This window comes from Parasteatoda tepidariorum, chromosome X2 (genome assembly GCF_043381705.1).
Source record: "Parasteatoda tepidariorum isolate YZ-2023 chromosome X2, CAS_Ptep_4.0, whole genome shotgun sequence".
NCBI classification, from domain to species: domain Eukaryota; kingdom Metazoa; phylum Arthropoda; class Arachnida; order Araneae; family Theridiidae; genus Parasteatoda; species Parasteatoda tepidariorum.
This window is the reverse complement of record NC_092215.1, coordinates 9,581,537-9,605,738: the sequence shown is the minus strand read 5'-3', so window position 1 is coordinate 9,605,738 and position 24,202 is coordinate 9,581,537. Positions and strand designations below refer to the sequence as shown.

General features: G+C 28.7%; 1 protein-coding gene across 1 annotated transcript in view; it reads left to right on the top strand.

The window, feature by feature from the left end:
* Window positions 1-24,202, top strand: part of LOC122269382 (uncharacterized) — a 382,923-nt gene that overhangs the window by 285,222 nt on the left and 73,499 nt on the right. Inside the window, exon 3 of the mRNA XM_071188215.1 lies at window positions 8,439-8,574. Within this exon, the coding sequence (XP_071044316.1) occupies window positions 8,439-8,574 (136 nt within the window). The remainder of the gene's footprint in view (window positions 1-8,438; window positions 8,575-24,202) is intronic.

Here is a 24,202-nt window from a genome sequence, read left to right as displayed (position 1 = left end):
ATATTACAATTATTTCTAAATAGGATGCGATTGCAGGGTGGTATCAGTCTGGGAAAATTTAAAAAAAGTGGTGATAAATATGTAATGGCTTATCGTAAATTTCATAAGCTGTTATGTTATTTTTAAGAATTCAGTTCGCCAGTTGTGACGCAGATATTTAATTAACAAATACTTCTGATTAATTATTTTGTTTTAATTTCCACCAATTTTTATTTTTTTTCGAAAATGACTTCCCTGTATTATCACTGATATACAGAAAAAAAAGCCTGCTTTATATGAACTTTTAAGAAAATTTATGGTTCGATAGATTGCATTATTTTTTTAAATGTATAATTTTTTTTTTATTTATTTAAGAAGTCACTATTTTTATACATTTAAACAACTACAAATTTTGATGGAAGAATGCATTTTTTTACATTCATAACGCTTTGAAACATTACGAATCAAAAACTGTCTTAACTTCTGATTCCATTCCATAGAAACGAATAAAACTCAATTTATTTATATATCGATTGATGAAACTCAACAACATCCACATCATAAATTAATTTGTTGAATAAGCTTTATCAAAACACCTTGGTGGATAAATGATTCTCTTCTATCAATGTATTTCCTATTATTCCATCATATTATTCTTCATTATCGTGAGATTTTTTCTATGGAACTAAACAAAACAACCTACCAAATAATCTATTTTTTTTCTAATATAAGCAACTTAATTATGAACACCAACTTAATCAATATTTATCGCTCCTATTAGTACCTTCTGTAGAAGAGTGAATTTTATTGTAAGCAGTCCCGTTAAATTCTTTGTCTATGGTACCTTCACGGAAATTAATTGGCTTTTCTGTAACTTCCCTTAACCGATGTTATTTAATTAGGCTTTCCGCACGGGTCCAATAGAACCATAGCTCCAGGCTAAGTTGATGTTCTTGTGGTTTAGAAAGAAAGAAAAACGCTATTATGTGCTGACTTGGAATCCACGCTGGGGAGATATTTATGGCTAACGATGGACGTTTTGCAGGCAACGAAATGAGTTGTGTGACGCTAGATATGTGTGGTATTAATGCTCGATTATATGATTTCTTTTTTAGTCCTAACAAGTTTTTACTTTAGAAGATCACAAAGAAACGTTTTTGAGTACATAAAATCTCGATTTTATATTGAATTTAAGCACTTCAAGTAAATGGGTGTTTCATAAGTACTTAATAAATGCATTGGTTGCAGTTGGGAATAATTATGATTTGGATGAAGAAAAAAAAGTTTGAATGTATCGTAATAAATTTAAAAAGATATTTGAGAAATAAAAACAGAATCTTATTTTAGCAACCTTTAAAGATATTTTAACTTAGAAGCACTGAAATAAGTCAAAAGCATTTTTAAATAATTGATTTTGTCTTGAATTTTTTAATTTTACCAGCTTTTTAAAACGCCCCCATTAGATTTTGAATTATATTATCTGTGTAATCAAATTCTTCGTTTATACAAATTTATTTTAAATTAAATTATTGAAGCAATAACCAAATATTATATCGATGATATCATTTACTAACTCTTAATATCCTTAACTCATTTATGCCTCTAACTCGAAAATACCCTTAACTCATTTCTTTCTTCTATTCAGAAGAATTAAACTTTAGCTATAATCCGTATTTACTTGGATTTGGACATTTAATTTACCAGAAGCCGTGAAGCTGCCAACTTTAAATTTATTCGAGGATGATTTCTTCAAGTGGTAGTAAAATAAAAATTGAAATACAGTCATACGCAGAAATATATTTTCCAGTTTAACCCGTTCAATACGGCGAAAAATCAGCAGGGGTGAAAGCGAGACGGAAAAGAGGAAAGGCTGGTAGTAAAACTATTTCAGTTATAGCTAGTTTTGGGGAGGAGCTTACTTATTCTTTTTTTAAATTTTTCAGCAATATCTACTTTATCTTGGAAAAGAAGCAGTTTTATATATATGCCAGAATTATAAAAGAAATCTTGATAGTTACAGATATTTCATTTTTTTCGAAAAAAATGCTGGAATGAAATGTTTTACGTACCAGGTTTTTCTCTTTTCCGTCTTGCTATATAAGAGCTTTCACCCATGGACTGGGACAGCACATGTCCCGTCCGGTGCGAAAGGGTTAAACGGGCTTAAAAGTATCATCAAATGATTATCATACTTTTATATGCATACCTGCCAACTTTTAATCCCTTCCATTTTGGTTTCTCCCAGTGGTATAAAAATGGAATTATAATTTCAATTTTAAGCAAAAAAATACGCTGTATTTGAAAAAGCTTAAGCTGACAATCATGATAGTAACACATATTAATATATATGCTTAATTTTCTTAAGAATAGTGGTGATTAAAATCATGTAAAAATTAGGTTTATAAAAGAGAAAAATAGTATAGATTTTCTACCACTTTAAATATAAAAATAAAATTTTACGCCGAATGCGTATAAGTTGGCAGGTATGCATATGCGATAGAGGTCAAAATCCTTTTTAATTAAATCAAAATCCAAGAAATAAACGAAAATCATAAATTTTTATACCACCTTTAAGTATAAAAACAAAAAATTTCTTTCAGTGGGTTTGTTGATTACCACTTCTTTTTTTAAAAACTAATTAATATCAATATCAGATCAATATCCATCAATATCAGATTCGTTGGAGAAATTGTATCTCAAAAGTTAGTTCAAAAATACTTGAAAATCATAAAATCATTATATTTGACATAAAGGTCACGAAAATTTTCGTCAAATTTATATGTTTTTCTGCTAACTCTTTAATTACAAGCCAAATTATGTTTTAGCAAAATTAAACTAAATTACAAGCAAAATTATGTTACACAAAAAATAATTATTCAAATGCTAAATGTAATTTTTTTTGATATAAATTAACACAAAATAATGTAAAAAGTATGAAAAATATGCTTAACAAAATTTCTGCATCAAAAGATTCAAAGACCATCTGACTGTTAGCTGTGGATTGTAAACAAAAATTACTCAAATTCCTATAAAAGAGATGCAAAACTTGCGGTAGTATGTAAATGCTAACCCTGAAGTCTTAGCTACCCAGAATATTTAAAGTGGCAGTCAAAAAACAACATAATTTAACATAACAACATAACATAGTTTGACATAATTTAAACATAATTTGATTAATTTTGCCTGCACTTAAACACTTTTTTTCTCAATTAATAAGTTACATATATGTTTAAGTTGTTTGTATGTAATGGTGGAAAACTCGTTACTAATTTAATCTATTAAATCAATTATAAATGTTTAAAATTTATTCTCACTCTAATTTCCACTTAAAGAAAGTCAGTAAAGTTGACAGTCATGTAGAAACAAGAAAAGTTGACAGGCATAAGAAAAATCTTAAAATTTGTACATATTTACTGTAAGTGATACGAAAAGTAGTTTGAATAGAGTATTTACTTGTTAGAAATTTCAAAAGTAAATTTACGTGTAATAAAAAGGAAAAAAGTGGCAGTCTGTGATAATAATTCACTCGAATAAAATGTATCAGTAAGAATCTGTTTACCGCCAGTGCTTTATCTTCTTCAAAAAAGTAACAGTCTTAAACCCAGATATTAAATGCAGTCTTTATATGGAAAAGCTTAGATGATAAAAGTGGAGGTACTTAGTTGTTCGTGCCATGTCGATATTTATTTTTGTTACTCGAACTGTAAAAAAAAAATTCATCTTAGATCTAAATACAATTTTTTACATTACTAATTTATAACGGTAGATTTTAACTGCTTAAAAATTTTTAGTGATTAAACATTTGAGCAACATCTTTTGTTTCAGTGCAAAGGAAAATGTCATTGAAATAGGAAATTAAATTGGGGTAAACTACAGCTAAATTTAAATCCGTAACGTACTTCTTTTTTTGATTTTTGAGCTTGTACCAGGGCCGCGCAGCGGCCCTTATCCCATCCATTATCTTTATTTTGATTGTGGTAGGATTTTAAGGTCAGCAGTCTATGTAGCAGCTGACAAAAAAGAGGTTTATTTATGGGAAAAAAACAACTACATGAAAAAAGTGGTAAGCCATTTATATTTAAAAGGGTGCCAACTATTCCGCTTCCTGTATAAGATTTTAAATGGTAAAGAATTTAAAGCTTAAACTGAAATAAATTTTTTAAAAAATGGTAAATTTCGCTAAAACTTAAAAAGGTTTATCAGAAAATAATTGCTAAAAAAATAGCACTTCACGGGAAATCACGGCTCTCACAATCTTTGAAAAGATTCAGTAGTGGTAGTAAATTTAGGTCATTGCTAAAAGATATTTCTTATTTTAACGTACCACTTTATAGTTACGTGTTTTAGAAGATGGATTTTTCTTGCATATATACTTTCTTTGGAAAACAAATTTTAGTGGCCGCTGAAACCCTGGGAAAGTTTGAATTATTTCATTATAGTGAAGGGAAAAATAAGTTTAAATCGGACTTATTAATTCAAAAATAGTATATTAAGACGCAAAATTTTCTACCACTAATAAACAAGTTGGCATGTTTCTATTTATACCAAGTGAATATTTATTTTTGTTTTCTATCTCTTTGTATTTGTAAGGCTGCAGGGTTTGTATTACATGTAATAAAATTAATTACACGTTAGTTACAAATTAATTACATGTTTTATAATAAAATATTAGGGAATAATTACATAAATAAATGTTCCTTGAAAAATTTAAAAATTGGTGCCAATATTGCAGGGATGCCACAGGCAACTAAAAATGTTGAAAGTGATAGAAACTCAATTCATTTTTATTTATTTATTATCTCTTTAATTATTCAATCGTAACTATCATGATGACTTACATTTAAAATAATTCATATTTAAAGAAAACGCATTTTTAAATTTTAAATTTTACTAGTCTCCACGTTTTGCATATTTATTTACGCGTGACAACCCTGAATATTGTGATGAAGAAGCTCTAATATTTTTTATTAGCATTAACGTCAAAGTAAATAGTCGAAACTATGTAAATTAATAACTAGATATAGTTTTTAGACTAATTAGATATAGTTAAAAATAACTAGAATGTAGTTAAAAATAACTAGAATATAGTTAAAAATAACTAGAATATAGTTTAGAATAACTAGATATAGTTCTTAGGAATTAGAAGTGTTGTGCGAGATGCAAATAAGCATTTCTTTTTCGTATTTCTTTTCTTTCTTTTTTTTGTAATTTTGCTGCGAATTTTTAAAAACCGTACAAACCTTGAAGCAATATTTTCTTACTCCAGAATTAAATATAATTAATATAAAGATAGACAAAAATAAATTATTTCTCAAAAATAAAGGCTGAGGAAAATATAATAAATAGTGCTATTATCCTAATTAAAAAAGTTATGAAATTTTTTTTTTCCATTTTTAATTATGAATTAAAAATTTCATAATTCAAATTTTCTGGCAAGATAAATTAATTTGAAAATATTAATCATAGTAGGGAATATAAATACATTTTGATTCATTATTTTTGAAACCACTTTTTTAAATTTGCTTACGACATTGAAAACCCTGTAAATTACTGATGTATTTATGTTACCGCCTTTTTCTTTATTTTTTTAGAAAAAGAAATCCTTCTTTTTTCAGAAAAAAAGGAAAATATATGGTTAGCAGACATGGATTAAAATCGAGACATTTCTAAGGAATGAATTTTGTTACAAGTAAATAATCTGATAAAACGAAGTCTATGCTTCATTAAAAGTTGTTATAAAAATATTTTTATTATCATAACAATAGAACTGAAACATATTCGGAAAATTAGTAATATAAAAAGAATATCGTAGGCGAAGAAATATTGAGCAATTTATATATATATATAAATTATAATTTTTCTTGATATTTCTGTAGATCGTATCTTAATGCTATGAGAATAGTTATAGTTGATTTTACTTTCTCTAACTATATATTCTTAAACTATTAGTTCTCTGGATTTATTCTTTCAACTTAACTATTTTATCACTAATAGTAAATCAGCAAATAAAATTAAAGCTAAGTTACATAGACTCTGGTTTTTGTGACAAAAACGAAAGCAAGCAATACATCACTTTCAAAATACTTCTTAGAAATGTGAATTAGGGAAAAATTGTCATTTCTTCTTCTTGATTGTTCCCTAAAAAGCGCAAAGGTTGGCACATATGTGAGAAATTTGCATTTGCTAAAAGTCAAATTAAATAATTTTTAAATTAAAATAAATTTCATTTTTCTATTTCATTGTTTCTTAATTTGAATTCAAAAGGCGGCCAAGGGTTGAAATGCTTGATAAGCAAAACGTTTCATGAATACCCATTACTGTGACTTAAGTCCTTTTTAGAGTAGTTTGTTTTTACAAAGAATTAAACTTGTTAACACTAAATATCCTTTATTAATATGTATTTTAAACAATACGTCGACGAGCTTTTTATTCTGCACATAGCTAAAAATGCGTGTTTAGGAAAATGGTGACAGCTCTAAATGCGTGTTTAAGAAAATGGTCACTACTCAAAATAATTGCTTAAGAAATTGAATATAGCTCAAAATGCCTGTTTAAGAAAAGGAGCACAGCACAAAATGAGTTTTTCAAATATTATATCAAGAAAATCTCCCTTTTATAAGAGAATAAATTAATGGATCCAAATAAATTCGTAATGTGACATTTTTTTAAGTTGACTATTTCATTTTAGTATATTTTTTCTAAAATTTGTCTTTTTTGATAGGAAATTAAAAGTCAACAGTTCTTTTTACTGGGTTGTCACGGGCCCTAAAAATGTAAAATAACAGCATTAAATTGATGTTGTTCGAATTTAGATTTCTTTAACTACTTTTACGTTAGAGTTCTGAATATAAAGATATGTCTGAAAAGTTACATTTGTAATATAGGCCACCCCGGACAGGGCCACCCAGCCTCGTTGTCCGCGCTTTTCTCCCATTATAATTATGTTTAGTGTTGAAAAAAATAAGAAAAAGTAATGACGGAATTCAGCTTTGTACGTTTTCTCAAACACGCATTTTGAACTGAGGCAATTTTCATAAGCGTGCATTTCAAGTTATATCTATTATCTATAAGAACGCATTTTGATCCGTGTCTAGAGCAGAAATCTCAATGACCATATTTAAGATTAGGTCCTCAAGACATTAGATTAAATCTTAGTTTGAAAATCCGATCATTAGTTCAAAAGTAATGTATGGTGTTTGCTTTTTTAACCCATAAATGCAGCCTGCCTAAAAGAAGGCAAAAAAAGTAACATAAACAAAATTTCCTTTTTTTTTCTTCTTTTTTACACAGCCAAATTAATCAACTACACTGTCATCACTCACCAGGACTATTTGTATTCCAGGGAACGAGGAGAAGCCTGTAGTAGAACCACTTCATTTCTAAAAAGGAAAACAAATGTTCGTAATTATTGAGACTTATCAAAAACTATTTTCCCCCACACTGTTAGAATTTTCATTCTAAAATTATGGTAAAATAACTGGCAGCTGTCTGTCTATCCGATTAACCGTAAAGTTTACGGGAAAGAACATTTTTTTCCTTTATGGTTTTGAAATCATTTATCAAAAGTATGGTTATAAAACCATGAATACAAAACTAAACGGTTTCTTACCCATTTACAATTATCATTTTTCAAAAACGGAAAAAAATATATAATCATTTAACTAGACATACTAGCTCGTCTTCTCTTAAGGTAATGGGCATTGGAGAGTGCCGGACACTATAGATTCTTCATGTTTTAAAGGGAATGAAGGAAATATTGGTTTGTCAACACTAGGACTTGAACTCCAGTTCTGCCAGTCATGAGATTGACAGATAAGCCCGCTCGGCTATGATATGTACACAGTATCTTCATTAGGTGGCTCTAGTTGGTGCGATAAAATTCTGGTTGTTTAACTGTATTAGGTGAAAGCAGTTGATAAAGAGTTTTTCTCAACAATTTGATTACATTTTATTTATGGTTATTTGACTGTTTTGATTAAGTACGGTAAAATAACCATTCAATAAATTGTTATTTAACTATTTTTTCCGAGAAATGTCTAACAGTGCATAACAAAAATTATGTATAAATTTTATACTTTTTAATAAGTCTTGGTAGCCAAAATTTTTAATTTTTTCTCTCGAAAACCGTCTATCATTAGAATATTTTTACTTAAAGCTTTTTCTTCTTTATTTCACTTCAAATATGAAGTCAATTGTATGGCCAATTATTAAAAACAGGAGGAAAATCTTCCATACTCGTGCACAGGTTGTCACCGACAAAAAAAAAGGGGGGGGATTCTCAATATCCAAATCACTGAGTGCCAGGATTCCTTTGATCAGATCATGGATAAACTTCCTTTATTTGTTCTTAAAGTTTCAACGAGCATAAATCTTTCTTTGGATTATATTATCTTGTTTTACGTAAATTTAAAGCTACAACTATTGTGTTGATTCAAAATTAACAATGGTTTCTGTTACAGCTGGAAAGTTCAAATGCCACTCATGTGTATCTTTATAAGACGGACTTGAATACAGAAGGTACTTATGGATGTGAAGTATCCACGGAAGCACCTTCATTTCGAACTGTCAAAGCTGATAAGGAACTAAGAATATATGGTAAGAATTCTTACACCTTCAAAGAGTTCATTACGTCATTCTTATAATAACAGTTATTTCGAGTTATATAAAATTAAAAAAAATATATTGAATTGTTATTTATTATATAATTTTTATTTCTAACAGCAGATAGACAGCAAAAGCGAAAGGAAAAAAACGACTAACGTATGTTTCAATACCTTAAAAAAATGAACTACGCTAAGATTTTCAAAAATATTTCTTTCTGACATAAATATTAGAAATCTTATCTAGTAATACAAAGTAATTGCCCCCTTGTAATTGCCCCCCTCCAATTGTGAAACATAGTAATTGCCCCCCTCCAATCATTTAAGTTTTTATTAAAGGATTTTATTATGTGGTTATTTAATAATGTTATTAAAGTGTTGTAGGGGAGAGATAAATCATGGATTAATTTCAAAGGCAATATTTTTAACAGAAATCAAATTTTAATGGATTTAATCGAATCGATCGAATAAATCGACTTTCGGAATTCGATTTTTAAATATTTCAAAATGAAAAATGCAACTTAATTAACGATTGGCTTAGTTTCTAAAAGACACTTTCCGCCCCTAAAAATGTGCATAAGTTTTAAAACAAAAATAAAGTAATGTAAGATATGAAAATGATAGTTCATGTGAGAATGACTTCTTTTTAAATTTAATTTCATGTGTGCGTCATATATGCCGGATTTCCATATCTATGTGAGAGAGAAAATATAATTTAAGCAAAAATATCATACCATTATGCAAGGACATAGGATATGTCATAATTTTTCCATTTAAGACCATGATCACGTGATTCTCCCCTCACGGCCCATGGTATCAAATCTAAAAGGAGCCTTTCTGACTCCAGCGGCCCAAAATTACACAAACGCCATCTCAATTCGTTACTTTCCATAGTAAATTGTGGTTAGTAGTTAGTAGTTTTTGTTTGTAAATTGTCATTTCATATTAGTACATATTAGTTCTCTTTAAGACTGAAATTCTGGGAAAGCACTTTTTTATCCTTCTACCGGCCCTGAGGGTGGTTAATAATCAGAAGCACATGCTAATTATATGATTTTGAATTCTTTATTTGATTGAATTTTAAAGGAAGGGTCTCTCGGAATGGACAGCATTTCGTGTTTTGATTTTGCTGGAACTATGTTCATTATTTTAAATTTTACATTCCATGTATTATCAAATGTCTCTAGCATAATGTTTTAAATATTAGAAGATATTTTTTTCTAGCATCAACAATATACAAATATTCTTTTTTGCCCGAGTTAGTTTATGTTAATTTTTAGATCATTGAAATTGAAAGTCAATTTGATAAAAAAGGAGAATTTTCAATACCCTCTTTCCTTTGTTTCTAATCAAGGTTCAAAAGCTACTTGTAAAATGTATGCTAAGTTTGGAGAGGTTACCATATCTAAAATATCCACTCGTGATATCTTTGCCAAGTATAAAAAGCTTAAGTTTTGACCTTAAGGGCACACCTTGTTCTGTTCGTTGAGTTCGATGAAGAACGATTAAATCAACTTCTGCAATAAAATTCCCGTCAATCCACAAGAGAACAGACAAAGCAAATTGAATGCTCTTATACTATTTTTCTTCAAAAACTAATAGTAGGAAAGTTACCTGTTTAACAGGTTCAATGTCATGGGGGTCACCTGTGACCTGCACTGAGTTTGTTTGTAGCACCACGGGTGTCACCAGTGACCGGGGAAGCCAAGATTGATAGAAATACATAATTCGAGTAAATTTTTAATGCTTTTAATTTTTTTAAATATTATTATCCTTACTGAAATGGTTTGAAGAAATCAATGCAATATAGAACACACAAAAATAGTTTCATTTATATACACAGAGATGCCAACTTGCTCCGGACAGCGAATAAATATTTTCAAATGGTAGTTTATTAATTGTGATTCTTGGTATAATAAATTCAATTTAGAACATTTTTAACCACCGCAATTTCTAAACAATTCGTAGATTTATATAATTCACCACTTTTTTCAGATATGTCATACTAAACTTCTTAAAAAACTAACAAAATCTGTCTAATATTTGCAAATTTAGTTTGTAGTTATTTACCGTTTGGCCAGACGGTCAATCCATGTAAAATTAGAGTGGCATTCAACGTGTTAATGTTAATGAGCAATATAAATCATAAAAGTAACTTGTTATAAATAGAATAATAAATAAGCATATAATTTTTAAAAAATTTCCGTGATTATGTAAAAATATATCTTTTAAAGCATCTGTTTAAATTATTTACGTCGTTTTAGAATTATTCTCAAAAAAGATTTAAAACCAGAGCATGAGTTTTTTACAAAATTGCTTAATGTTTCCTAATTATCAAAAGACGTTTATCGTGATCTTGAAACAGGAACTAAAGCAAAGAACGTTCGCATTTTGTTCATTTTTACCTGGATTTTCTTCCTTAAAAATGAAGGAAATTTAGCGTATTGTACAAAAAGCTTTTTAACAAAGATACTCCTGCGAAAAAAAAAAAGATCGGAAATATATGCAAATGAGAATCAATATAAACGAGGCTGTTTGTGCCCTATTTTAATCATTTATTTTAGAAATACCTGAAATATTTTTTTTTGGTTCAATATTTTATCATACAGCAGCTGCCATTGCAAAGAACAGCCTGGTTTTGAAAAATAATTAAACACAGAAAACTTTTATTTGTTTGTTTTAAAAACTTACCAAAAGATAATTTCGAAAAAATATTAATGATAACCGTAAAAAGGCTTAACTGCAACTTTTCGAACTATTGTATTTTGAATATTTTATTATTTTGAACTAGTTCAGATCTTTAATGTTAAGCAATTTCACATAAAAAAGAACTTTTATGTGTTGCAAACAGTTGACATACTTTTTTGCAAATACTTTTGGGATAATTGTTTTAATTATTTATAAGTATTACTAAACCTGGCAACAAGTTAATTTCAAATTGATAGCTTACATAATACTTCAAATACTTTTAATCATGGTTATCCTGAAGGCATTCTATATGTATAAATGCTTGATTATACAATTTACATTTTTTTAAATAGTTGCTACAAGTAACAACATTACATAGCAACGTAGCAACGTAACAACATGTAACAACATAGCAACGTAACAACATGTAACAAAATATGTAACAACATAGCAACGTAACAACATAAGTATAATTATAAACGTTTTACACTAGTATATTTTATGAATTTATTTGAAGAAGTGTAAAAAATTTATAAATAAGTTAATTGCTTATTAATAAATCAATCAACAGTACTGCTGTAAAATAACAATTGAATTGGCTTTACGAAACGTCTTATATGCTTATAAATAACTTTCAATTTAAATTTTTTAAATACAAAACCATGCGTGTAATTCCAAATATAACAATTTTTAGAGCTGAATATTGACACTATTATCATACTCATCAAATAAGAAAAATTCCTTTTATTAAGTTAAGGAAAATCTGAATCCTTTAACTGATTGCCATTTAAAAGCAATCGAAATATTACAACTATTATCAAATTTTCATTTGAATTTGTTTAAAGAAAAGTTTCAGACTTAACCTCATAAAAAAAACAATTTTCAATCCTCAATATCAAAATAATTCAATACCGATTAAAATTCCAAATTTCTTCTTGAATTTATTAATAAATAAATCCTAATAAAGAAATTTATCATAGTATAAATAGTCAATTAACAATATTAAGAGTTGCGAGCTCTTATTGCCACTTCTTTATTTTTATTTTTGAAGCATAGATCTAGTAATAAATATTTATCCAGACGACATCAAACCAAATAGTTTTTAACCCTCAATATTAATACATTGCAATGCCCATCTAATGGAAAATTTCATCTTGGTTTCGATTTGACCATCAATAAACCCTTTTGGAAGAAAAAAAAATTATCCATATCAAATATAGTCACTTAAAAGCAATCCAAGAGTTGCGATCATTGCCAAATGCATCCTAAAGCCTTAATAAAGAAGAAGAAACATTTCATTGATTACTTTATAAATTGCTTCTTCCCTGCTGAGCCCATTACAAGACGACTGACAAACTTACCTAACGCACTAATCACTTAAAAACAAAACCAAAAGGCAAGGAGCTCAACTACCCCTGGTATAAACGCTGGCGTAATTGCTATGCCATACGTGAGGCGCCTAGCTTCTTGCCCTTAAGTAACTTAGGTTGAGTCTAAATGGTTCAGCTTTCACATTGAGCCGTAGCTATCGTTGTCTTTGTTTAGGTGTAATCAATAGCTTTGTGGGTTCCGTAAGAAAACCTCATTGAAAGGGTGACTCTAGAAGTTTGGTTTTGAGGGACTAACTGTTGTTTCCTTCGTAAACTAGTGCAACCACAAGAATTGTAGTTAACATGCGGATCTTGCTTAACAACTGATGGGAATTCTTCTTTCTTGTACTCTTTGATCGCCTTGTAACTTCAGAGTAGACCAATAAAATAGTACTTATGAGCCATAGTGACGCATATAAATTCATACCATGATATTTACAGATTGGTTTATAAAGGGATCGTATAGTATGTGAAAATATTTCAAATACATCATAGCTAAAATGCAAAGCATTAAAATATGAACTATTTTATGATTTAAATTTGAATATTTCGATTTATTATTCTCTTTCATCGTATTGTGACTTCAAAGTAGAACAATAATATACTACTTATGAGCTATAGTAACGCATATAAATTCATACCGTGATATTTATAGATTGGTTTATAAAGGGATCGAATAGTAAATTCAAATACAATCAAATTCAATCAAATACAACATAGCTAAGAAGCAAAACATTTAAGTATGGTCTTTCACCATTTAAATTTGAGTATTTTAGTTAGTTGCACCCTTTGATCGAATTGTAACTTCAGAGTAGAAGTGTAAAATACTACTTATGAGCCATAGTAATGCATATAAATTGAAACATCGATATTTAAATATTGGTTTATCATGGGATCGTATAATATGTGAAAATATTGCAAAACCAGTCGCTAAAATATGGATTATTAGTTTACTTTTTGAATTTGAATGATTTAATTAGTTTTTATTGCAAGCGGTATTTTAGTTGCTTCAGGTGGGGTAAAGTATTTATTCATAAAAATAAAAAACTATAATTTTTATGCTAATATTGGAATAATTGCTTCTTCTTCATTCAAGCTTTTAGCAGTTATGAACTAACTTTAAACAGAGGTTTTTTAGCAATCAAACATAAAACTGAAAACTATTACTCAACAATTTGGAACAATTCCCAGATTTTCATTCAACCTTCTATAGTTAAGAATTATTCATAGCATCAAGATATTTTAGAAGTCATTCATAAAAAAAAACGGTAAATTTTTAACTGATATTGCGACAAATGTTAGATTTTCATTCAGGATTTTTATAGTAATAAACTAATTTTAGCAGGCAAACCTATTTCATCAGTCATTCGTCAAATTAAAAACTGTATCATTTAAATTAAAATTGGAACAAACGCTTAATTTTCAATCTAGTTATTAGTAATTATGAACTTATCAGCAAACAGAGGCATTTAAAACTGTGAAATTAAAAACGATTACATTTTCAACTAAAATGGAACAATTTTCCAGGATTTCCATTAACCCAGGAAGACTAGCCCCTCCTGAACGAGAATTAAGAAACTCCAGGGGTTATGAAAAGACCCCAAATTAAATTCCTTCTTACGTTCAAAATTCATAAATAAATTCATTCATATGCTCAAAATTCATAAATAAATTCATTCATACGTTCAAAATTCATAAATAAATTCATTTATTCAGAAAAAAGTTGGATTTTTAGATGAAAATAAAGCACACTTGAGTATTTGACTATGGACATCTATTGCTTATCTATTCAAATAATTTAAAAATTCATTTTACTATACAATTTAATAAAGCCTAACGACATTTACTTTTCTGACAATTAGTATATAAATTGCTATGCCATACTCGATATGATAGTCTTAATGCAAAAATGAATGTATAGAGTAATTTTAGTTTATAAATTTATATATATATTTTTTTTGGGGGGGACATAGTTACGCATAGCAACTATATGTTCCAAACCGAAAAAAAACGCACAAGTTACTAGTTCCATTAGTTTTCGATTTCTCGAGAAAAATTTTACCTAAAGAAGTTTTGAATTTCCTTGTCGGTTGAATTGTCTTGTAAGTTTGATTCAAACTCAGTTTAACTGCACGTTTCCTGATTTCGAATACTAATATTGGAAATGGCAAGGTCTTGGATTTTTATACACAGTTAAGTTACGTCGTCAGTTTTTAATAAACAGTCAGTGGATTTTTCTTATGCAGCAAATAGCTCCTGTATTTAGTGTGGCAAAATTTCACGAGCATTACAAATAAGTAAAGTCACTTTAATTAAGAAAGAAAAATAATAGTACACTGAATTCATCATCCAAGAGAAATAAAAAGATCTGTAGAAGAAACTAAAAGACGCGTGGGGTCATTCCATGACCCCTGTAACTGATAAAACGTCCATTGGGGGATGAAAAAAATACTGAAAGTGATTTCTAATTATTCGCAAGAGACAGGTAAAAATGAAAGACTCGGCTACTAATATAAAAAGGAAGAACAGGTGTCATGTTTTCCTCGAATCAGAACTTATGAAATGCGTTGGATCATATATTAAACCCCACATGTCCTCCAGGGTAAAATATTTCAATAGTTATGAATTAACATTATCAATCAGAAATTTTCTATTAAGCATTTATAAAATTAAAAATTATAACTCTTCAACTGAACTAAATTTTTTTAATAAATTTAAATTCATTGTAAAAATCCATGATAATAAAAGTCTTAATTTCGGAACACATATATACATTGTTTAGTTGAAGAAGTTCGTTTTTTTTCCCTTCCGTTTTAATCTAGCATTTGCATTAGTAATATTAATATTAATTCAGTAATTTGCATTTTAATATAAAGAATAAGCAATACTGGAACAGCCCGTTGTCAGCCAAGGGGGTCATGAACTTTCAGCCTCAACAATGCTGACACCGAAGGCTCAATAATAGCAATATAGCTAGCATTGCACATCTTTGCTTTCTGGGCAAGCTGATATCCATTGATTTAAAGCTGTGGGATATCAAGCCACTCCAGGAAGCAAATTAAAGCTCTAATACAACTGAAACAAAGTTCGATCAAACAACCGGTTCTCGCTGATTTATTCGAAAAAATGCATATTTCCAGTTTCAACTGAAACATTTCGAGAGTTTTTTTGTTTTTTTTTGTTTTTTCTGTCAAGATGCAGCATGATTGCTTGGCTTTAAGGGCTGCATTTGATAGAACTATTTCTGATTAATCTTAAGGTAGCTATTATATTAATGCATTAGATAGATTAAGGTAGATAGGTCAATTTTAAGTCTCCTCAATGCTGATACTGGCGGCTCAACAATAGCAATATAATTAACATTGCACACCTTTACTTTTTGGATAAGTTGGCAGCCATTGATTTAAAGCTGTGTGGACATCAGGCCACTCCAGGAGGCAGATTAAAACCCTATTACAACCGAAACAAGGTTCAATCGAACTACTTGTTTCCGCTGATTTATTAGAAAAAATTCCTGTTTCCAGATTCAACTGAACATTTCAATCATTTTTTGTTAAGTGACAGCATGATAGCTTGGCTACGGAGGCTACATTCGACGGAACTATTTCTGACCAATCTCAAGGAAGATATTCTCCGTTTAATGGCGGTGGTGGAAAGAAACCAGGGTGGTAGGAAGATAAAAACTATATAACAAACACTCCTCTGTAATTTTATCTAAATAATACGATGATTAAACAATGATATACTAGTTTTTAATTAAGAGGTGCAATTATTCCGAATTACTAATTTGTATTTATAAGGTAATTTCGGGGTTGAAATCCAAAACTATGATTCGATCTTCATCATTAGTCGCTTTAAATTTATGTTTGTTATTTATTACTCATAAAAATACATTGGCAATATTTGTTTAATTAGCATTTTTTACGAGGTAATTGCTATTCTATATCTTATTACAATTCTTAGTACAGATTTACGTTTTCGAAGATGATTAGATGTATGTGTCTCTTATTTATAAGTATTTTGAAATAGTAAAAATATTAAAAATAGCAAATTATTATCTAAGACTAATGCTAAATGTAATTTTATTATTGTTTAAAAATTCAAAACATGTAATCACAAGATCTTGAAACGTTTAATAAAGAGAACCTAAAAGATGAAAATTCGTCATAATTGTATCTGAAATCATTTGAAATATCGTAGGGAACAGTAGGGAATATCGGATATGATCATATTGGACAATGGCCCTTATACTAAAGAAAACATCAGTGAAAGAAATATCGGGTAATTGCACTTTAGTTTCAAAATGTCATTGTAAGGAATACCAGGCAAGGGCACTTTACCTTTAAAAAGATCAATGCAGGTGAAACCGGGCAATGACCCTTAAACTTTAAACATCAGTACAAGGATTAAAGAGCAATGGCACTTTATCTTAAAAACATTAGAGATGGTTATCCAATGCAATTTATACCTTTTCTAAGCCGGGAAAAAAAGACAATAATCAACCCCCCCCCTTAAAGAGTTCTAGCCTTAACCACTGTGTCTTAACTAATGTCTGAATCCTATGCTCATTATCAAATATAACAAAATGTTTTTACTGAAATCTTTAGACAAGACATCACATTTTACGACTTAAATTGCATAAATAATTCTTAAAACATACTTTCTTGCTATTAAATACTCATTATAAATATTTTGAAGATGTTTCTCTTGCAAATGCAAAAACCATGGAAGCTTAAAAGCAAGGAAAAATTTTACATTTCTTTAAAAAAAATATTTAGAATTTCCAACATAGCGATTTTCGATTGTAATGAGATTCTTTTGAACCTGAACTGAGAAAAGCCTAAAACACTTTCGAAGCAAGAAGCAGTTAAAATTACATATTTGACTTCTGAAAACAAACTTGCAAATTAACACAACTTAAATTGCTTTTGTTGTATTTTATTTTCCATCCAAGAACTAAATTAAATCTTAGCCATTTTTTTATTGTTTGCTGAGCTCAGTTTTTCTCATTAAAACAATTGTGACGCTTTTGTCGCTATTACTATGAAACATTATTCACTTTAGCGTGAGTGTTAATTCCAGCATTTTAGAATTTTTTTTACATTACGCGTTTAAAGATTGCGCCATTTGGCTTTGTTATGTTTTTCTGAGCAATTACACTTAAGGAATTTTTTTTCAGGACTTCAAAAAAAAGAAAGTAAAATGTTGACTAGAAGCTAAATTTTAAAGGTAATATTTAATACAGTGTGTTCCTACAGAGAAGTAAATTATTTTCTTCTTTATTATTTAAGTTCAGATAAGCAGACATAAATAAAGAATTCTTCCTTTTTGGGGGGAATTTTTTTGGAGAATTCATTATCAAATCTCTTTCAGCTTTTAACTAGAAAGAGGTTATCCCATTAACTACCTTTTTTATTCTCAAATGTTTTTAATAAATAATATTTCAAGAATGCCGCTCATGACACGCTTAATTTTAATTTAAATAGTGGTGACATTAAGTACACCAAATTATTATTTAAGAAGATTTGTAGCTGAGGAGATATTCTAAAAGAAAGTATAAATGTCACAAGCTTGAAGAAAAAAACTAAACTAAATCTAGTTACAAAGGAAAAAAGGCCAAATTATTTACAATAAATATATAGTGAAAGAACATATTCTTAAATAATTGTTTAAGAAAATTTGTTGTTACACTGCCATTCTTAATATAGTATAAATTATACACCGCTAGAAATTTCTTCGTAAAAATGGTTAAATAGCAATTTCTTTAATTTTTATTTCACAATTTTTCAAACGAAAACAGTCAACAAAAAAAAGATGATATTCAAACTGCAAGTATGAGAAAAAATATTGATTGTTTTTACCTAATACGCTTTAACAGCCAAAATTCTGTCTACGCTAACTAGGCCCAACTTATTTAGCTACTTAGTGCCATGCTGCTTTGTATATACTGTAGCTGAGAGAAGTAATCAGTCAACCTTGTGACCGGCAGAACAGGGGTTCGAATCCCATCGTTGACATTGCATTTTTTTTCCTGTTTTCCATACATGAAGTGTTTCCGGTGTCCGGCAGTCTCCAATAGGTGACCCTGGACTATTACAATATTAAACTATCATTCACGCATAAATAGCCCAGCTTCCACAGAGCTATGTCCGTTTGAGTTTAGAAACTGTGCAAGTTGTAAATGGTTGCAGAACCATATAATTTTGCATTCACGGTTTTTTTTACCGTGCCAGTCGTTAGCTGTTTCAAAACCGGAAACTCAAAAAAAAAAACTGATCCTTACTATAAATCTTATGGTTAATTAGATGAACAGACTGCTGCCGATTAGTTTACCATAATTCCAGATTGAAAACTCCTATAGTACCTTAAGACTCATCTTAAGAAATGAATAAGTTATTAATAAATTACGACTCATCTTAACTTAAAAGGAATTTATTTCTGAAATTATATTTTGTTAAAGAGAAAATATTTACTTTAGATATGTAGCTAAGAAGATAGTATAAATGTTGCAAACTGTTAAAAAAATACTTAAATGTATTTTTAAAGGAATTATCTTTTGTTTTTTAAAGATAAATGTACGTTGAAACAGAATATTCTCCCTTTTAATAAATATAGATATATATTCTTTTTTATAGATAAAGATATAGTGAAACCCAATACAAACAGTCTGTTTCTTAAAACAGTATCACTTACATTTCTGAGAAAAATTTCAAACAGACATTTTTTTTCAAGCACCAAGCCTTTTATTCCAAAAAATGTTTTTTTTTCAAACATCAATTCTTTTGTTATAGAAAAAAATTCCAAATTAAACAAGCAGTCTTATTTTTCAATGAGTAAATCTAATGTTTCAGAAAAAAATACTCAAATCAAACAAAAATTATTTATTTCAATCGTAAATGCATTAGTTAAAATAAATGTATAATCAAACTAGTTGTTTTGTTTAACGCTTTTTTTATTGTCTATTTTGCATGTAAACACTTAAACTGTACGAAATTTTCTTCTCTTAACTACAACTTTAGATTATATTATATGTTATATTTTCTTATTACGGTGGGGATGGAATTTTAAACTATCATTATTATTAATCTTTACTGAAGAAATAACCGGTTCTTAAATAATAAGACTGAGCAATAAATCAATATTTAGTGTTTAAAGTATTTTGACTGTAAAAGTATGACTGTTGTTTACTTCTTTAAATATTTTAGCAGATTCATCATTTGATTGGTATTTCTCAAACAAAGATAAAGCCAACTGCCCAGAAATAACATATTTATGGAATTTATTTTATTTAATGTAAGTTTGTCCAAGCGAAGGCATTAAAGATAAATTTTAACAAAAATCTTATATTTGGTTCATTTCCATATAGTAGTGGCATTTTGAAAAAAAAATTTTCATCACAAATTATTCACCATAAAAGTTTTAGCGAAAATTGGATTTTTTGTCCATTAAAACTTTAAACAGCAGTGTACTTTTTTTATTTGCTGCATAAAATAATAGTAATAAAGAAACATTAATCTTTGTTCCTTTTGCAATGTTCAAAAGTGTGAAAATGAAAAAAAAAGTTTAAAACATAAGTTACAGTGTTACTTATGTTTTAACACTGCTACATAAGTTAACAGTAAACAGCTTACACTATTATCAAATTTACTCAGTATATCAATAAAAATTTTCTACAAATGGTTAGTAACAGAGTGTGAATAGGTAACAGAAGGCAAAGCGTAGAGCAAAGCTATATTTCAAATTTTCTCGCTTTATTTGTTACTTAAATTCATTCATATAAAAATATTGATAACTACTTATTTTTCCTTTAAAAATCCAAAAATGTTACAAAATATTGAATTAAAAGTCAATAAATAAAATTCAATAAATAAATATCAATAAATAAATTTACCATAACTGAAGTGCCGGGATAGACTGGTCGGCAGGGTGCTTGGCCCATGTCCGAGCGTTCGTGGGTTCGAACCCCGCCGGCCGAAGACTCCCCGTGTAGTAAGAGGTGACTGATGCCCGTTAAATCTGTCCAGTCGCAAAGTCATCCATGTTCCCTTAACAAATCAATACCTCAAATCAAATTAAGAAGTTAAGTTTTGGCCATAGATGGCGCCACTGGAAAACAAGAGCAATCGTACCCCTCTGCCTTAACAGGCATACGTCAGCAGCAACCATAACTAAAGGGAAAGTAAATGAAACATAGGTAAAAGAGAGGAAGAATAACAGAGAAACTGCAAGTCAGTTTACTTGGACAGGTTCAATTAAAAAGGAAAAATCTTAATACAAAACTGAGAAGCATAACTCGATCTTAACATAAAAATATCAAGTTAACTTTAGAACTATGAATTTATAAAAAATATTCTAACAAAGTGAATAAAGCATTCTTACCTTTCCAAAGCTTTGTTTTCTTAGAATACGATAAATATAATGGCAATTTTTAAAATGACTACCTTTTCTAAAAATAGACCAAGAATAAAAGATGCAAATTGCTCTATTTTTTATTAATTCCTTATTACCAAAATATATTTGTAAATTAATGAATATATAGCAAGATGTTAGAACTACCCGACTGAGTTCTTACTTTTTATAAGGCGACAACTCGCCACTACGTTTTTAAAAACAACTACTTACATTAGCGATATACTATGAACACGAATGTATTTGGGTCGTTTTTAAGTAATATTACTTTTATTAATTTTATTTATTGAAATAAAAGTTCAGCCAACATTTTCAAGCATTCAAATTAATTTACTGTACGTTCTTAGTAAGTGGAGATATATAGAATTCAGTATTTTAAAAATAATGCCCATGTAATACTTTCCTAATATGTCAAAAAAAACTAAGTTGCCCTGTACCAGTTTTTTCTGCATTTCAACAAAACCAACTGTTAAATTGAAATAATTTTTATTTATCTATTTGTGAAGACAGTGTTAAATGTAATATACATTACAACTAATTTAATGTACTGTTTTAAAATTTCCTTTAAATATAACTCAAAGATTTTAAGGTTGTCCCAGAATTTTTTCCACTATGTCACCATAATTATTTTTGTTTATTTCCAATGCCCACCTGTGTTAACATTTCGTCAATTCAGGCATTTACAAGTCAGATTTGTCATCCACTCTTTCATGGACACCATATTAGGTTGCTCCTGCAGTAAGGACAGATAGCAAAGAGAATGAAAAATTGTGCATACCTTGCCCGGTATTCGAACTCAGATCCTTTCTGATGCATGTTACCTGACCCCTACACAGGCCGGTCAGCTTTACCACAGTTATTGAATTAATTTATTTCTGTTTAGTTGGCGAAAATGGACTCTATGGTTTCTTCGGATAGTCCATCTTTAGACGAAGTAACCATTTTAAAATTATCATTTATGCACCGTATTCTGAAAAAATAAAGCTTTGAGAAAGTATGGATGTTTTATTTACTTTGCTCTCGGTTACTAACATAATTGTTTGAAATGTATTAAGAGAAGTAAATAGTAATGTTTATTTGATTTTTTTATGTTAAGATCAAATTATGCTTTTCAGTTTTATATAAACTTTTCATCTCTTCAATTGAAGCTATTCAAGAAAATTGACTTGCAGTTTCGTTTTTTTCCCTCGCTTACTCTTCAGCTTTGCTAATGGTAACTTTATTTATTGACTTTATAGATATTATTTATAAAATTTTAAGTTTATTAAAGTGAAGGTAAGTATCAATATTTGCACAACTAAAATTCAGAATTTGTAATGCAGGAAAAATTTAGTTCTACAGTCTGTTTTTCCCTCTGTTACTTACAATTTAATAACTTTATTTCCCTCTATAATTCAACAAAAAACAATTATAGGGATTTATAGAGTAAATTTGACTGCAGTGTAAATTGTTTACAGTTTTGGGAAACTTCTTTTCGTTTTTATTTAAACACTGTTAACAGAAGGAGCATAATGCAGAGTGAAATATTTTTTTAAATTTATTTTTTCAAAAAATTTTTTTTATGTTCGAAATATGAAAAAAAACGGGCTGTTGTTTAAAGTTTCATGAACAAAAAGATTCCAATTTCAACTGATATTTTCATACGCATTAATTCGTGCATTTATTTTCTTAAGAAAAAACTTTTAAATCTTTTCCAATTCAAAAACTGACTCATTTTTCTCACAAGAATGAATTTTAAAAATGAAATAATTGAGTCATTACTTTTTAACTGTTTGAAAAGTGCAGGAGGAGTTTTGCTGATTAAGTAAATAAACTTTGTTTAAAATGATTTTTACAATCATTATATGTACTAATGATTATAATAAATACATGCGACATAGTAATTAAGAAGCGACATTTTTAAATGCTTCAATTAATATATAAGCTTAATATTTTGTCAGTTTTCTTACCTCTTTAAATGTTGTAGGGTTGACATCTACTGCAGCATTGTATGATGACAGTTTTTTTTTCTCTAAATGATCAAAACAGATAGCACCATTTATTGCAGGGATGCCAACTTGCTCTGCTTTGTAAGAAAGTATTTTCTAGTGGTATCGAGATTTAAATTAATTTTAGTGTGTTATTTATCATTTTAGTAATTTTTGCCTCCACCACTTATCAAAAACTTCAAGTATCATAAGAAATGAAACGTTATTGCAGTTTTCTCGTTTGAGTATCAATATTAGAAATCACACTAATTTGCGGATATGATCGAATGAACTGACGTCGAAGTTATTTCATTTCGCTATCTTGTTTTCTGGTTTATTAAATTTTTGTAACACTTTAAAATTGTTTTTAACTTTAAATAATTTTCTTTTTCTCTTTTAACACGTTCACGCCGGGAAAAGTGAAAATACTTGTACGGGAAGAGAGAAAATACTAGTAGAAGAACTATTTCAATATAAGATAATATTCGGGAGGAGTTAATCTATTCTCAACAATAACAATTCACTGTAAGGAAATTTATCACGGCGAAGAAGCAATTCAATATAAAAATTGCATCCGCTAAAAACAATTGGTAGTTATGGATTTTTATTATTCCCGGAAAAAAACTAAAAAATGAAATTTATTGTTACCAGTTTTTGCTCCGGTGCGCTGCTGAGATGAGATAATCTAGCATGACCCACCGGTGGGTCACCCCAGCGTGAACGTGTTAAAATATATTTCTCATGGTTTTCTTTGTATTTCATTTCATTTTCTAGATTCTATTGTACTTGCAGCTTATGCGTAGTTAATAAAACTTATCTTTTCGTTTATTTTCTTAATTATCTCCGGTAATCTCTCTTTTCTTTTTTGATTCATTATTGTGTTTATATATATATATATATATAAAATTTCAAGATCAAAATGTAGAGAAAGCAGGGGAAAGATTACAGAGCTACGAAAAAATGGTTAAAAAATATTAAATAATAATAAAAATAGCAAAAAAACGGAAAAAAGGACAAAAATTTTTAAAAAATCCGGAAAATAAAAGATATAATCTTTATATCAGCTCACACGATTATTTCTGCAAAAAAGAGTGCTTTCTAATATTGCATCAATATAGCCAAAGCAAAATATGTCAATACAATAGTGTGAGAAGCACTCAAAGATTTTCCTAATTTTCATCGTGTTCTA